Source organism: Leucoraja erinacea, chromosome 17 (genome assembly GCF_028641065.1).
Source record: "Leucoraja erinacea ecotype New England chromosome 17, Leri_hhj_1, whole genome shotgun sequence".
NCBI lineage: Eukaryota > Metazoa > Chordata > Chondrichthyes > Rajiformes > Rajidae > Leucoraja > Leucoraja erinaceus.
This window is the reverse complement of record NC_073393.1, coordinates 12,125,043-12,140,233: the sequence shown is the minus strand read 5'-3', so window position 1 is coordinate 12,140,233 and position 15,191 is coordinate 12,125,043. Positions and strand designations below refer to the sequence as shown.

The 15,191-nt window shown below is 38.6% G+C and overlaps 1 protein-coding gene across 1 annotated transcript in view; it reads right to left on the bottom strand.

The window, feature by feature from the left end:
* Positions 1–15,191, bottom strand: part of psme3ip1 (proteasome activator subunit 3 interacting protein 1) — a 56,026-nt gene that overhangs the window by 6,569 nt on the left and 34,266 nt on the right. Inside the window, exon 5 of the mRNA XM_055648548.1 lies at positions 11,117–11,250. Coding sequence (XP_055504523.1) covers positions 11,117–11,250 — 134 coding nt within the window. The remainder of the gene's footprint in view (positions 1–11,116; positions 11,251–15,191) is intronic.

Sequence of the window (15,191 nt, the reverse complement as noted above, 5' to 3'; positions counted from 1 at the left end):
TTTGAATTTACTTTACTGCTATCAAAACGGTCAGTTGACCTGAAGAGTGAGATTAGCAAATGTATTAACCATCAGCTGCATACACAAGCTCAAACTGTAATTCAATTGGTCATTTTATTTGAAATTAATGAACGAGTGTCTTCTAAATAATAATAATTTCACACATCATTTACAGCAGCAATTTCTAATTGCATAATGAAGATCTTCAATCTACAAGTGGTGAATCTCTGGAACTCTCTGCCACAGAGGGTAGTTGAGGCCAGTTCATTGGCTATATTTAAGAGGGAGTTAGATGTGGCCCTTGTGGCTAAGGGGATCAGGGGGTATGGAGAGAAGGCAGGTACTGGATACCGAGTTGGATGATCAGCCATGATCATATTGAATGGCGGTGCAGGCTCGAAGGGCCGAATGGCCCACTCCTGCACCTAATTTCTATGTTTCTATGTTATTATTAACTCTAAAGAGTGTTGCTTCGAAGCTGCATTGACCCAGCTGATCTCCACCAAGCCACAATAATAAATGTCATTTTTAAAGCCAAGAATAGAAAACCATAAACACTATGGATGCTGGGAGACTGAAATGTCAGAAATAGGCAGCAGGTCAAGCAGCATTGGAGAAGGCAGAACCAGAGTTAATGCTTCAGGTCAGTGACTTTTCACCAGAACTCGAAATAAGACATGTCTTACGTTTCAAAGAAAATTATGGTTTGGGGAAAATCATGGTGCATAAAAACATAGAAATATAGAAAATAGGTGCAGGAGAAGGCCGTTTTGTCAGCACAATTGGGGGTTTCTACTCTAACTGTGGTTAGGATGCACCCCTTTTAAAAATATTTTGCTCAGAACAGGTTTCCTCAGAACTGGTGCTCCAGTTCTCAAAATGGAAATTCATGGAAGTTAAAATTGTTAATTTTCTCACTCTCCACCTTTTTCACTAAATCTCATGCATCACTTGATCTATAAACACAAACGTTCCAATTCCTGTTTAACATCTGTCCTTTAGCTTTCCTTCATAACGACCAGGCAAATGTAGCAGGCCAGAAACCCATCATAAATGGAGCAGGAATGCAACAATTTACAGAAACTAAAACTAAATGGTCAAAGCATTTTTTTTTAAATTGGCAGGAGAGTTGAGAGCAATTTTTGTTTGAAATGGGGCTTTTTTTTCCACGTTAAGGCAGAACAATTAAAAAACAGGCAGTTAATTGGCCCAGAAAGAGATACAGCAGCCAATAAAAGAAAGGGAAGTTACACAAAAATCCGGAGGAACTCAGTGAGTCAGTCTATATCTCTGGAAAGAAATAGGTGATGTTTAGGGTGGGGAGCCCTCTTCAGACTGAGAGTTAAGGGAAAGGGAAACGAGAGGTGTAGATGGTGATATGGAGAGATATAGAGCAAATGAATGAAAGTTATGCAAAAAGTAACAGTGATAAAGGAAAGGTGGAGCCCACAATGGTCCATTGTTGACTGAGGGCTAGGTGAAAACGAGGCAGTGAAACAAGATGGCACAACTTTGGTCCTCGCAAACAGCAATAAGAGTTTCCAAAGGTGATGGAAAGACTGGAGGAAAGTCTAGGTGCTGAGAGCTGAGAGCTCTCTTTTTGTGTGGAGTTTCTAGACTAAACTTATGAAATCTGACATGATTCTGAAAGGTGTTATATTACACTGACTAGCTGATAATAAAAATGCAATAAAAGTTGCTCCAAAAGATTCTTCAGACTTTTGATGTCTCAATTTGGTTATCTCAAATTAAATGTAAATATCTTGCAGGCAGACATCAGCATTAAAGCTTCCACAAAATGAATACCAGACTTAATGAAAATACCACACGGTGTGATAACAACATCCAGACCAATGCAAGCTATCACTAAATTCTCCATAAATATTCATGGAGCACATTGAAAATAAGTAGGCTTCCCTCTTAGAATCACAAATATTTAATAATCACAAAAAAAATTGTTGTCGAAACAGGATTAGGCCATATTGTACTGCACTACATGTTGAAGTAAAATCAGTGTCATCCCGTCTACACAAACAAAAATGCCCCATTTGTCCACATTTAGCCCATATCCTTCTAAACCTTTCCTATCCATGCTCCTGTCCGAATGTCTTTCCAGTGTTGTGATTACATCTGCCTCAACTACCTCTGGCAGCTCATCCAATATACCCATCGCCCTCTGTGAAAAATAAGTTGCCTATCAGGTTCCTATTAAATGTCTCCCCTCTCACCTTAAACCTGTGTCCTCTAGTTTTTGATTCTCTAACCTAGGAATAAGTATCTGTGCATTCACCTTATCTATTCCTCTCATGTTTGCATACACCTCTGTAGGATTATCCCTCAGCATCCTGCGTTGCAAGGAATAAAGTCATAAGCCTAGTCAAAGTCAATGTCATAAGCCTACCCAACCTCTCTACATATGGCTCAGGCCCTCGAATCCTGTAACATCCTCATAAATCTTCTCTGCATTCTTTCCAGCTTGATGGCATCTTTCCTATATCAGGGTGACCAAAACAGAACACATACTCCAAGTGCGTTCCTCCCCAATGTCTTCTACAACTGCAACCATGAAGTCCCAACTTCTATACTCAATTCCCTGTCTGATGAAGGCAAAATGTATCAAAGGCCATCTTCCCCATCCATTTTCCAGAAACAGTGGCTTTGTACACTGCTACACAACACTCTCCAGGGTCCCTGTTCACTGTGACTATCCAAAATGCAACACCTCACGCTTACCTGAATTAATCTCCATTTGCCATTTCTTGGCACATTTGCCAAGCTGATCAACAACCCACTGTAACTCTTAATACCCGTCTTCACCGTTCCCAATACCAACTATTTTTGTGCCATTTACAATCTTACTAATAATTATTTGTACATTCTCATCCAAATTGTTGATATACATTACAAACACTGATCCCTGAGGCACTGCACAAGTCTCATGCTTCCAGTCCAAAAAGTAGCCTTCCACCATCACCCTCTGCTTAGTTTAGTGATACAATGCGGAAATAGGACCTATAGCCTACCGATTACTTGCTGACCAGCGATCCCCACACACTAACACTATCCGAAACACACTAGGGGCAATTTTACAATTATACCAAACCAATTTACTTACAAACCTGTACGTCTTTGTGCTACAATAATATATGAATTAGGAATTATTTAATTGGGGAGGTGTCCGCTTCTGTCATAGGGACTACTAATGTTCTTTTTTTTCCCTCAGTAACCTGAACAGCTCCTCTGATATTCTAATGCCATAAATGCTCATTACACAGGGCACACAGTAATACTGCTGCAGTTACGGCTTTTGACACTGAAATTTCTTGTGAACAACAACAGCAGTGTTATTCCCTAGCATACGGTCTCCATAAACTTCAGCTCCTGACCAACAATCCTCAACTCACTTCATTTGTCAACCCCTCCTCCCTCGCCTTAGGTCTGCTCAATCTTCAAGCCGGAACAAAAGGACCAATGCAACTAATTGCAACTTTTTCCCCACTGGCCACATTTGCATCTAGAAATGTTACGATTAAAATACCCCAATGAAGATCTTTTTTTAAATCGGTACTGTAAAGCTCCACTTTAATGTCATCATTGTGGCTAAATCATAGAATTTGAATAGTGAAACTAGCCATGGTGATTTGTTTTCAAGAAGGAACTGCAGATGCTGGAAGATCGAAAGTACACAAAAATGCTGGAGAAACTCAGCGGGTGCAGCAGCATCTATGGAGCGAAGGAAATAGGCGACGTTTCGGGCCGAAATCCTTCTTCAGACTGAAGAAGGGTTTCGGCCCGAAACGTCGCCCATTTCCTTCGCTCCATAGATGCTGCTGCACTCGCTGAGTTTCTCCAGCATTTTTGTGTACCTATGGTGATTTGTTTGTTTGCTACAAAGTCAAAGTCAATTTTATTCGTCAACAGAGAACACCTGGAAATAAAACACTCACTTGATTAATGTGACGTGAAACATCTACTGAAATTGAAAGATAAATGTACAAATTTTGTAATATATCGTATAATGGCCAGGCTTACTGTTGAAATTACTACTGGGATAAAACTATGAGAATTGCTAGGCTACAACATTGAACCAACTGTTGAATGCACCGAGTGAACAATACATTTAGTTAAGCTCCTTTTCCATATGCAGCTATGTCCCAAGAAACTTTGCATTGTAAACATAGAAAATAGGTGCAGGAGTAGGCCAATTGGCCCTTTGAGCCAGTACCACCATTCAATATGATCATGGCTGATCATCCTAAATCAGTACTCCGTTCCTCCCCATATCCCTTGTAGAACATTGTGCAATAAAAGCAATTGGGGGAAATGTGGGTTAGGGGCTAAAGAGTTTCAGACTTGCAATACCAAAAGTTATTTTCCCACAGTATTTTCTAAAATAAAGGCCTTTTTAAGTGTGCTCTTGGGTTTTTTCCCCTCTAGACTGTTATGCTTTCCAGGACGGATTTTCTTTTTCTTTGGCTTGTAAATTTCTAAAGTAAATTTTAAATGACCCTAAAGTTTTTGATTGAAATTGTACTATAATAATCCTCCCTGCATAATATAAATGTTGTTCCCCAATTCATCAATCACATTACATCCAATTTGCATTAAGGAAGCAAGTGTTATGGCCGAACGGCCATAAAGTTTATTTTATCTCTTGAAAGAATTCCAGTTTTATATTCCACATTACATTGGGGACTCCAGAGCATCTCAATTATTCATAACTCTATCAGCAGTGCGCAATTTTCACACACTGAAGCAACGCCTAAGATACGTACAGTGCCCTCCATAATGTTTGGGACAAAGACCCATCATTTATTCATTTGCCTCTGTATTCCACAATTTGAGATTTGTAATAGAAAAAAAACATACAGCACCCGAGATCAGGATTGAACCTGCATATCTGGTGCTGTTGGGCACAGCTCTACCAGCTGTACCATCCATAATATGTATATCAGTATATTATTCTGGAGGAGCTGCTCTTCAATTACATTCCAGAAAGTTTGCACCAATAATTACATTCATTGCTGTACAGAGTAAACATAAATGCAGAGCCAAATTGATTTGAATCAGCACACACAAGCAATGATTTAAAATATTATATTACAGTAGATGAGTAAAATGACATCTTGTATCCAGGACATAGCCTCCTCCAGTAAATGAGATGTCCTCCTTTAATACTCTCCAACGCCATGGTTGAATGAAGAACATTGCAGATCCAGATCCAAATATCTGAATATGTAAGCCAAAGCATCACTCTTCAAAAGATAATAATCATAATGAACAATTTCAGCAGCTGTGCTCAATCCAGAGCTTCACCACTAAAATGATTTAAGATTATTCATTTAGTATTTCAAAAAGAGCACTGCGACATTTGAATAGCTAATAAACACAATGTCACCTTCAAGATTTCCCCCCCCCCCCCCCTCCTATTTGGAACCACCCACTAACTGTGCCTAACAGTGGACAGTATCAGCCTTCTGCCCCCAGCAAAGATGCGTAGCACACTGTCACAGCTGCTACCTCACAGTGCCAGAGACCTGGGTTCGATCCTCGAGTGCTGTCTGTGTGGAGTTTACACATTCTCCCTGTGATCACGTGGGTCTGCCCCAAGTACTCTGTTTTAGTTCAGTTTAGTTTAGTTTGGGGATACAGCGTGCAAACAGGCCCTTTGGCCCACCGAGTCCAGGCCGACCAGCGATCACCCCGTACACTAGCACTATCCTACACACTAGGGACAATTTACATTTACACCTAGCCAAAAAAACCTAAAAAAAATGGCTTTGGAGTGTAGGCGGGAACTGAAGATCCCAGAGAAAACCCATGCTGTCACAGGGAGAACGTACTAACTCCATACAGACAGCACCCTTGGTCAGGATCAAACCCGGGTCTCTGGTGCTGCAAGGCAGCAGCTATACCGCTGTGCCACCATGCTGCCCACATCCCGCATAAGTGAGGGTTTTAGGTTAATGGGTCTCTATAAATTGTCCCTAGTGTGTAGGAAGTGGATGAGAAATTGGGATAACATGGCATGGGATGGTCTGCATGGTCTCGGTGGGCCAAAGGGCCTGATTCCATGCTAGTTCTCTAAAAAACAAAAACAAAATAATCTTTCTATTTTCTCTATAATGTTTCTTTTCATAATATCACAATTAATAATAATATTAATAATGCTTTATTTCAGACTCGAGGTCCAGACAAGGGACATTACATAATTAATGCATTGCATATTAAAAAACATCATAAAGTACGTATAAAATCACTTATAAAGCGTCATAAATTATATATATTAAAAAAACACAATACATGAATTAAAATCCTGAATAAAAAGAATGATCAATGTCCTACAATGAGACCAGTGTCTCCACAACTGGGATTCATAGCGTGTAGTGCTAAACCTTATGTTTGACAAGGCCACAATAATTACATTTTTAGAGTCACATCCATTCATCTATTGAGTATTTATATAGCAATTCACAAGGACAAAGTCACATCATGCATTTATTTAATATCAGCTATTAATCTCATTTATCCAATTCAATAAATCGATACAAGAAATGTTAATGATGGAGTAATTAGGTGGGTCGTTTATACCAATGCTCTATTCATCGATGCATTTGAAACAAGGCAACGAGACACAAATCCATTAAAAAGAATTGACACAAGACGTCTCAGTTTACCATTCTGTAATCTGCTAGGTCCCGCTTTCTAGGAGTCAATCTGTTCGCAACAACAGTGTGAATAAAAACAGTTACAACTTAGTTACTGAGATGTTGTAAAGGCAGTACACCTTGGCCGCAAATGGCAAGACCTACCAACCAAAATAATTTGACGGCTGTCAAAGTACCCCACGTCAAGGACATTACAAAACCCTTCACATATATATTTTTAAACAAAGTAAGTACAGGCACGAGAAAAAACAGTAAAACTCACACGGAGGATACTCAATTAATTAAAGCACATAAGATTACCTGAAACTTAATTTTCTCTCCCTTGCAGTATTTCATCTCCATTAAAATGAAGTGACTGAACCAGCAGGCAGTATACTTGCTGCAAGTTGGAGAGCACATTAGGACATTCAGGACATATTGCTCTGATTACCCCGAGGACCCCAGCAAGTTTGGATCTAAATATCTAAGAAGGAACTGCAGATGATGGTTTAAACCAAAGATAAACACAAAAAGCTGGAGTACTGTAACTCAGCAGGACAGGCAGCATCTCTGGAGAAAAAGGATCGGTGATGCTTCGGGTCGGGCTTGAAGAAGGTCTGGAGAGAAGGTATAGGGGACAGGCAGCATTTCTGGAGAGAAGGAATGGGTGACATTTCAGATCGAGACCCTTCTTCATCAGAAAGAAGGGTCTCGACCCGAAACATCACACATTCCTTCTCTCCAGAGATGCTGCCTGTCCCGCTGAGTTACTCCAGCTTTTTATGTCTATCTTTGGAACAAAATATCAGCAGCTCTACACAGAAGCACTGGATTTCTATGGAAAACTAATTTCTTAAAGCTTTAAAGCCTTAAAGTCTAATTCACCAATATTCTACAAAAGTATGATTTAGAACGCTGGTAAGCGTTGACTATTAATTAGGAACCCATTCGATAATATCACTATTAAATAAAGATAGAGATAAAATGGTTATTTGGAGGTGTGGAACAACAGCAATACCCGCGTGGTGAAAGACCTTGATTTGAAAGCTCTGATTTCCTTCCACGTCCCAAAGACGTGCAGGTTTGTAGTACATCGGGTCAGGTGCAGATGGTACACAAAAATCCTTGATTACCCTTACAAACACCACTGGAAGAAATGATGAGAAAAAGAATATTGTGCTCAAAAATCAGCCTACACTATTTGCATTGTAAACTGGGTATTCATGGACTACCCACAGGAGCAACTAACTTGGGAAAGTCTGTCATAGCCTGTGCTAATGGCCAGCGTGCAGTAAAAGGCCAACGATCTGATACAGTGTCAATTGGACCCACAAATACTTGGCAAACACAATTTGATCCTTTCTTACAACACCATCAAGTACATAGAAAATAGGTGCAGGAGGCCATTTGGCCCTTCGAGCCAGTACCACTGACTATCTGATTTTACTCTGTCCTCTTTCACTTTTAGAGATATTGAACTTTGAGTTCTGTTAATTAATTTTTAAAAGCAGGATATGTGCACAGTGTGTTTCTCAGTTAATCGTGCAATCTTTAAACATTTAACATTTGTCCAACCTGTCAGATGCCTACCTGTCACTGAAATGTATTTCTGATGGACAGTTCTGGTCAACTATGAACTAGAAATGTCCATCTTCCTTTGTAACAAACCTGAATCAAAGGGAGAGGAGACAGGTAATTAGGATTCTAAACTCATTCTAACTTGCTACCTGACAGGAATCACCCAACAGCAGTAAGCGGCAGGAAACTTGTTTGACATGGCTTTGGCTGATTTTCACTTAGCTTATCTTCGTCAAATTCCCAATATCAAAAATGCTCAGCCCAGTTACAGGGATGTTAACCAATCCAAAGCTTAAACCAATTACTATTTTGAACCACACATATATGGCAAAGCTGAACACTGTATTGAAAATATTCAGTGGAGTGATGATTGTACCAAATTCGATTTTTGTTCAAACACTACAGAAAATATTCTTGGAATGGATTTCACATACCTCGGCAAAATTTTAACAGGATTATAATGGTCACAATGACAAGAATAAAACATTATCTGTACACATTTCAATAAACAATGTATAGAATGAAGGGGCAATGCTCAGAAGTTACTAAATGACAATGATGCTTTTGCTGAACAATGCCACCCCTGATCAAACCATATTAACATTTATTTTTTTAAAAGAAAGTTTCGTTAAAATAGGTACAAGCCTGAATCCTGGCAACTAAAAATTCAAGATTCAAGTCAATATTCATTTCGCCAAATAAAGAAAGGAAAAGAGTAATGTTCTGAGGTTTAAATTCATTACCAACTCAAGAACTAACTTTAGACTTGACTTTAGACTTATCGCGTGAAACAGATCCTTCGGCCCACTGAGTCCGTGCCGACTAGCGATCAAGCTAGGGACAATTTACAATTTACAGAAGTTAATTAACCTACAAACCTATACTTCTTTGGAGTGTGGGAGAAACCGGAGGACCCAGAGTAAACCCACGCAGTCATGAGGAGAATGTAGAAACTCCATATAGGCAGCACCTGTAGTCAGGATCAAACCCAGCTCTCTGGCGCTGCAAGGCAGCAACTCTACCGCTGACCCACTGTGCCACCCTTGTTCAACTGGACAAATGAAAAATCTTGATCCTGCATTAGAGATAGTTCAGGTGGATTTAGAAGAAGGGATTTTCTATACTTGCATATAAACAGAAATTAATTACTAGCAAAAAGAAAATTACACATGCTCAGTTACGATAAATCCACAAGAAGTAAAAAATGTGCTTTTTCATATACCTGTTGCATACACTCTGTATATTAAAAAAATAATCTAGAAATTCAAGATGGAGAAAAAAAGAGATGCTATAGAGAAACGGACGTGAAGAAAAGATGAGAAGTGGTGATTTTAAAACAAGCTAGGTTAGATAAATACATTCTCCAGAAGAAAAATAAACTGCATAACAATTTACCACAGAGATTTAACTGCTTTTGATATTCGAACAAGTACTTGTTATCTCCTTTTATACACACTGGTTAACAAGCATGAACACATTTTTTTTAATGGATGCAAGACCATACAGCAAAATTGATCACAACTCTGGTACAAATTGCTAATTTCACAGGACATCAAACTGACCAGCATAGGAACAACCCCGTCATCCCACAATGTCTGTGCTGAACATGATGCCAAAATGAACAAGTCTCATCTGCCTGCACATGATCCACATCCCTCAATTCGCTGCATATCCATGTGCCTCTCCAAAAGCCACTATTCATCTGCCTCCACTGCCACCCCTGGCAGTGCATTCCAAACACCCAGCACCTTCTGTGTAAATAAAAACGTGCCCCACAAGTTTCCTTTAAACTTTGCCCCTCTCATCTTAAAGCTGTGCCCTCTAGTCTTTGACTTTTCCACCACTGGAACAAGGTTCTGCCTGTGTACCTTATCTATGCCTCTCAAACCTTTATACAGTTCTGTCAGATCCATCCTCAACCCACGGCGTCCCAGAGCAAACAATCCAACACTACATGCAGAAGCAGTCCAGAAGCACGTAGTTAATACCCGCTAATACAGCTGCATTCTGATAACCCTCTTCTGCACCATCCCCAAAGCCTCCACATCCTTCCTGTAATGGGGTGACCGGAATTGCACACAGTCCTCCAAATGCGGCCTAGACATAGTCTTAGAGAACTTCACCATGACTTTTTGACTCTTATATTCAATGCCACGACCAATGAAGGCAAGCATAACATATGCCTTCTTTACCACACCATCTACTTGTTTTGCCATTTTCAGGGAGCTATGGACTTGGACCCCATCTCTTTCAGAATCATGGCATATAAAAACATAAGGTGGTAAAATAACATTTAAAATCAGACTTTCTTCAAATGAATATATCTTTTGGAGCACACAGCATGTTAACAAGTTAAATGGTGCACCAAATACTTCGCTGAAATGCCGCACTAGATTGCATAATAGGATACAATACGAGATTTTCCACATGTATTGTGTAAAACCAGTTTGTTTCAATCTTAAATTAAAATAGTAACTTCCCCTGCAAATTAGCAGCCAGCACGGATCAAAAGAACAGACTGGGGAGCATTGAGTTCAGATGTTGGCGATTCAAATTAGTTGTGTTAATCAAGTCATAATAAAAGGATTACAACTTATTTCAGTTCACCCAAGGTAAAGTGGAAGCAAGAAATAATTCTCATTGATTAAGATTCTTGAATATTATCCCTAACTTGTAGCAAAATAACCTGGCAAACTGTACCATCAACGATCCCAATCGAACAATGAACTGATAAGAATTACAGAGTTGCAAAGAGAGAAACATTTGATTAAAATAAACAAACAGTTAAGCTTAGAAAATTAATTATTCAGTTAACATTAAGTTATAATGAAAATTAATTAGTTGTAATATTTATCACATCTTGTTGGCTTTGTTTACTAAATGGTACTAACCTTTTGCGTTTTACGGCTCCAGCTAACAGCTTTGCTTGCGAGAATTTATTCTTGGTTTCTGCTGGCTTGGCAGCCATTTTCTTTTCTTGGTCTTTTTTAGATTCAACACTTGTCGTTAGTTTTGTGCGGGCACTGTTGGTACAGTTGGTTAAGGATTAAACAGGACAATTTCAGATTACATTTCTGGATATTTGAGTCTTTTGCTTTGGAAGTTTCCTGCTATGACATGTGAGAAACAATAACAAAAAACAGAAAGCACTTCACTGGTCACAATGTAAGCTTCTTAAAACAAGCAATTCACTCAGAATGACTAATTTTGTAATTTGTTCTATTCACAGGATATAAACATTATTAACAATGTCTACATTTGTCTTTCTGTAATTGTCCTCAAGCTAAGAAGGTAATTAATATATTTGTGAATTTTGAGTCACATACAGGAGCAGAAGATTTAACTGCCGGTTCTGGAGCATATTTAAGGATGTGTCCCTTGGCCTTCTACATTGCTCCCACTGAAAGTCCCCTGGAACAAAGCCCACTTTCAAACTCACCCTGTAGCATACTAACAGCCACACAATGACTACTCATCCCATGCCTGTACTGCAATTCAGTAAGAATATGGAGAAATAATTGAATCATTTGATAAAATAATGAGATCCATTAGAAATTATTTGAAAAATGCTTGGAATAAACAAGACTAAAAACTATTAAAACACTTAAAGTGTTAATTACATAAAACATGCAGTAGAATAACAGACCATGTGGAACAACTGGTCTGTTTGTTATATGGTACGCACTGCATGGAGCTTCTCCATCCTCTCTCCCCATCAGTTCAACATGTCCCTTGCCATTCAACTCTCTAACCATAAATTTACTTAACACCTGCTTAAACTACCTCAATGTTCTTTACCATAAATGACCTCATTACCACAATCATGTCCTCTTAATACCTTGTTCACGCTTCAAACCATTAGGCCAAGTAACATTCTGTACGTCATTCTGTAAAATAATCGACAAACTAACAATGAATTTAGGGAAGATTGGCTGTGAATTTGTGTCAAATAAACCACAAGCTGCAGAGATTCTAACTTAGCATTTTTAAACACAATGTAGTATTTTGAAATAGGATAACAAATATATCTTGCAACTTGCTTTTTTTTTTTTTTTAAGCGTTTTTTTCTTTCTTTTCTACGGCCTATTTCTTAACTTTTTTCCCTAACTAACTGTTTAATGGGTTTTTCTTTTTGATCACTCTTTCATACACTAACACGACTCTTTCTCACTTTCTTTACTTTCTTTATTTCTATCTTTCCTTAAAGCTTAAAAAATGAAGGGGTACAATAAATGTAATAAGATATATGTGGCTTGTACTACTGTAATTTACTGTACTTCTAATAAATAAAATTAAAAAAATTAAAAAAAGAATATTAGGTGTTTGGTTTACCTTTAGCTTTAAGCAACTCAAGAAAACAGTAATCCTATATATTAACGTCATTTTAATAGATACTTTACTGTAAAGGTAATTAAGGCACATTTCCAATGGAAAATGTGTTCAAACTAAAATTATTCAACATTTTATTTTTCACTTGTTTGGAAGCCTATTTAATCCAACAGCAACCAGCCTACTGGTTCCCATGCAAACAACTATTTCCATGCTAATTACCTGCGCCTGTATGATTTGTTCCACAAAGTAGTAAAGATTATTCAAAAAATTAAATTGTGAGGAATTGTCTTTTCATCACCGTGAATTCCAACCCAGGGGGGGAAAGAAACATACAAGAGTCTGTGAGCATAGCTCACTCCCTCTGGACAAAATAAACAATCACCCTCCAATTTGCATTAACAGCTGTGACATTATCTCTCCCATGTACTATGATTTTCAGCTGGCTGGCCCAGAGCCTATCCATGGAGGAGGCCAGGCAGCTGATCACAGCATATGGGGGAGCATTGCGGAAATCAAGGAACAGATCAAAGAAAAAATGTAAACAAATTAGATATTTTTAAAACACCTCAAAGATGGCAAATCATCTCATTTGCTTTGATGCCGTGTTTAAGGCAATGGGAAATCACATAATTAATGCAGATAAAGATAGATAGTTATAAGAAAAGGAAAGAATTAAAGAAGCGCAGATCAATGGAGGGTAAAGCATAGCATCTCAAAGAGGAAAAAAATGTAAACGGGTAGAGAAAAAGCTTCACTCAGTTGAAAACAAGGCCACCAAGTATGGAGTGCCCTAGCAGGATAGAAGTGAGAGGGGTAACTACAAAGATAGGAATTGCCAAATACCATGGAGACAAATGAAACCAAGAATGCGAATATTAAAGTCTAGACATTGCTTAATCAGAAACCAATGTAAGTCAACAAAAACAAGGAGAACAGATGAATGGGACGAAGCAAATTTGGACATATAGGCAGTGGAGTTTTGGATAATCTTAAACTATTGGGCGGTAAATGAAGAATTAGGTCTTTTATGAATATTTCTCAACTGTATTCCTGAAGGAGGATATTGTAGTTGAAGAAGTCAGGAAGGAGGACAGTAAAATTCTGAGCTGGTTACCATACAAAATTAAAAAGTGGGTTAAAGATGAATACATCCCTGGACATTGTTAAGGTGCATTCCACACTGCTCTCTGAGGGAATGTGAAAAATACTGAGGCTCTGTCAGAGATTCATTTTTATTTTTACTGTCCACAACTGAAGTGAGAGATGACTAGAGGATACTAAATGTGGTACCTTTATTCAAGAAGGGCAGCAGGGATATTCATGGTGAATACAGGTAAGTATGTCTAATGATTTACAGGGACATTATAGGGGAAAAAAAATCAAACAGGGTTAATCTACAGCAAAAGCAAGGGGCAGGAGGAACTCAGCGAGTCAGGCAGCATCTGTGGAAGGAATAGACAGATGACGTTTCAGGTCGGGGCCCATTTTCAGGCTGTTGGAGCTGGGAGGAGAAAGCTGGAAAAGAGAAGTGCCCCCAAAGCTGGAAAAGAAAAGTGGGAATGGGACAAAGCCTGTTCCTATTTCTTATGGGCATTCTATGGAAAGTTAAATAAAGTCATAATTTCAGGTCAAAGATGCTACCAGATCTGTTGTACGTATCAGCATTCTCTGTTTAAAAACTTAGATGCCTAACATTTGCTCGCCTTATACTTGATCTCCAACAAGCAACATGACACGTCAAAGACAATAGGTGATGGTGACGTAGAGCAACATACATATGGAAATTGGTACGCCAAGAGGCAGCCCGGCATGTAAATTAGAAAGAGGAGCAAACCAATCATAGATTCTTGGCAGCTGCAAGAAAACAGTGCAGAAGCAGGAGGAAGAAGGATATTGCGGTCTATTGCATGAAAGACTGCTGATCAATTCAAGACAAGGAGTTATTCCATAAACCAGTAAATGTCTTGACAGACTTTGGTACTGAGGTAGCAACAGGAACATGACTGGAGGCAATAAAACGTGGAACTCAGGACAGAAGAGAATGACTTCATAACACAACTGCCCATTCACGAAATGTTCGAGACAGGTCCTGTGAAAGGATACATGATGTAAGCGAATCCAAAAGATAAGGAAAAATCAAGTGCATAATGAGCAAGGTGGACAGCAAGGTAGTAGGCACAGGAGACTCAAAAGTTGACCATAAAATAACAGCTAAAGAATATTAGAGACAGAAGCAAACAAGCCAGAAATAGAATGCAATAACAAAATGACTTAATCGTGACCATAAAGTACACCAGAGAAACCATCCAACAAATGCTTAGGTTTCTGCATTCACCAGTTTTACAAAGACTTGTTGAAGAGATTATTCAGCAGATTCATAGTTGACTATCAAAATAATTTGACTTCATTTTGCCAGTGAACCCAGCAGCAAAAGCCAGCTGACAACCCAAAATGTTGGACCTTTAGCAAATCTCTTTATTCATTAAAAATGAAATGAAAGGGAAGAATTTTCACTTGAGTCAAGTAATTACAGGTAATATGGGAGGCAAAACCATATATAATTAAACTGAATCCACAATGAAGAAAGCTTTCAGTTTTATGATGAAATGAAACTAATTTTCCAAGATCCTGCAA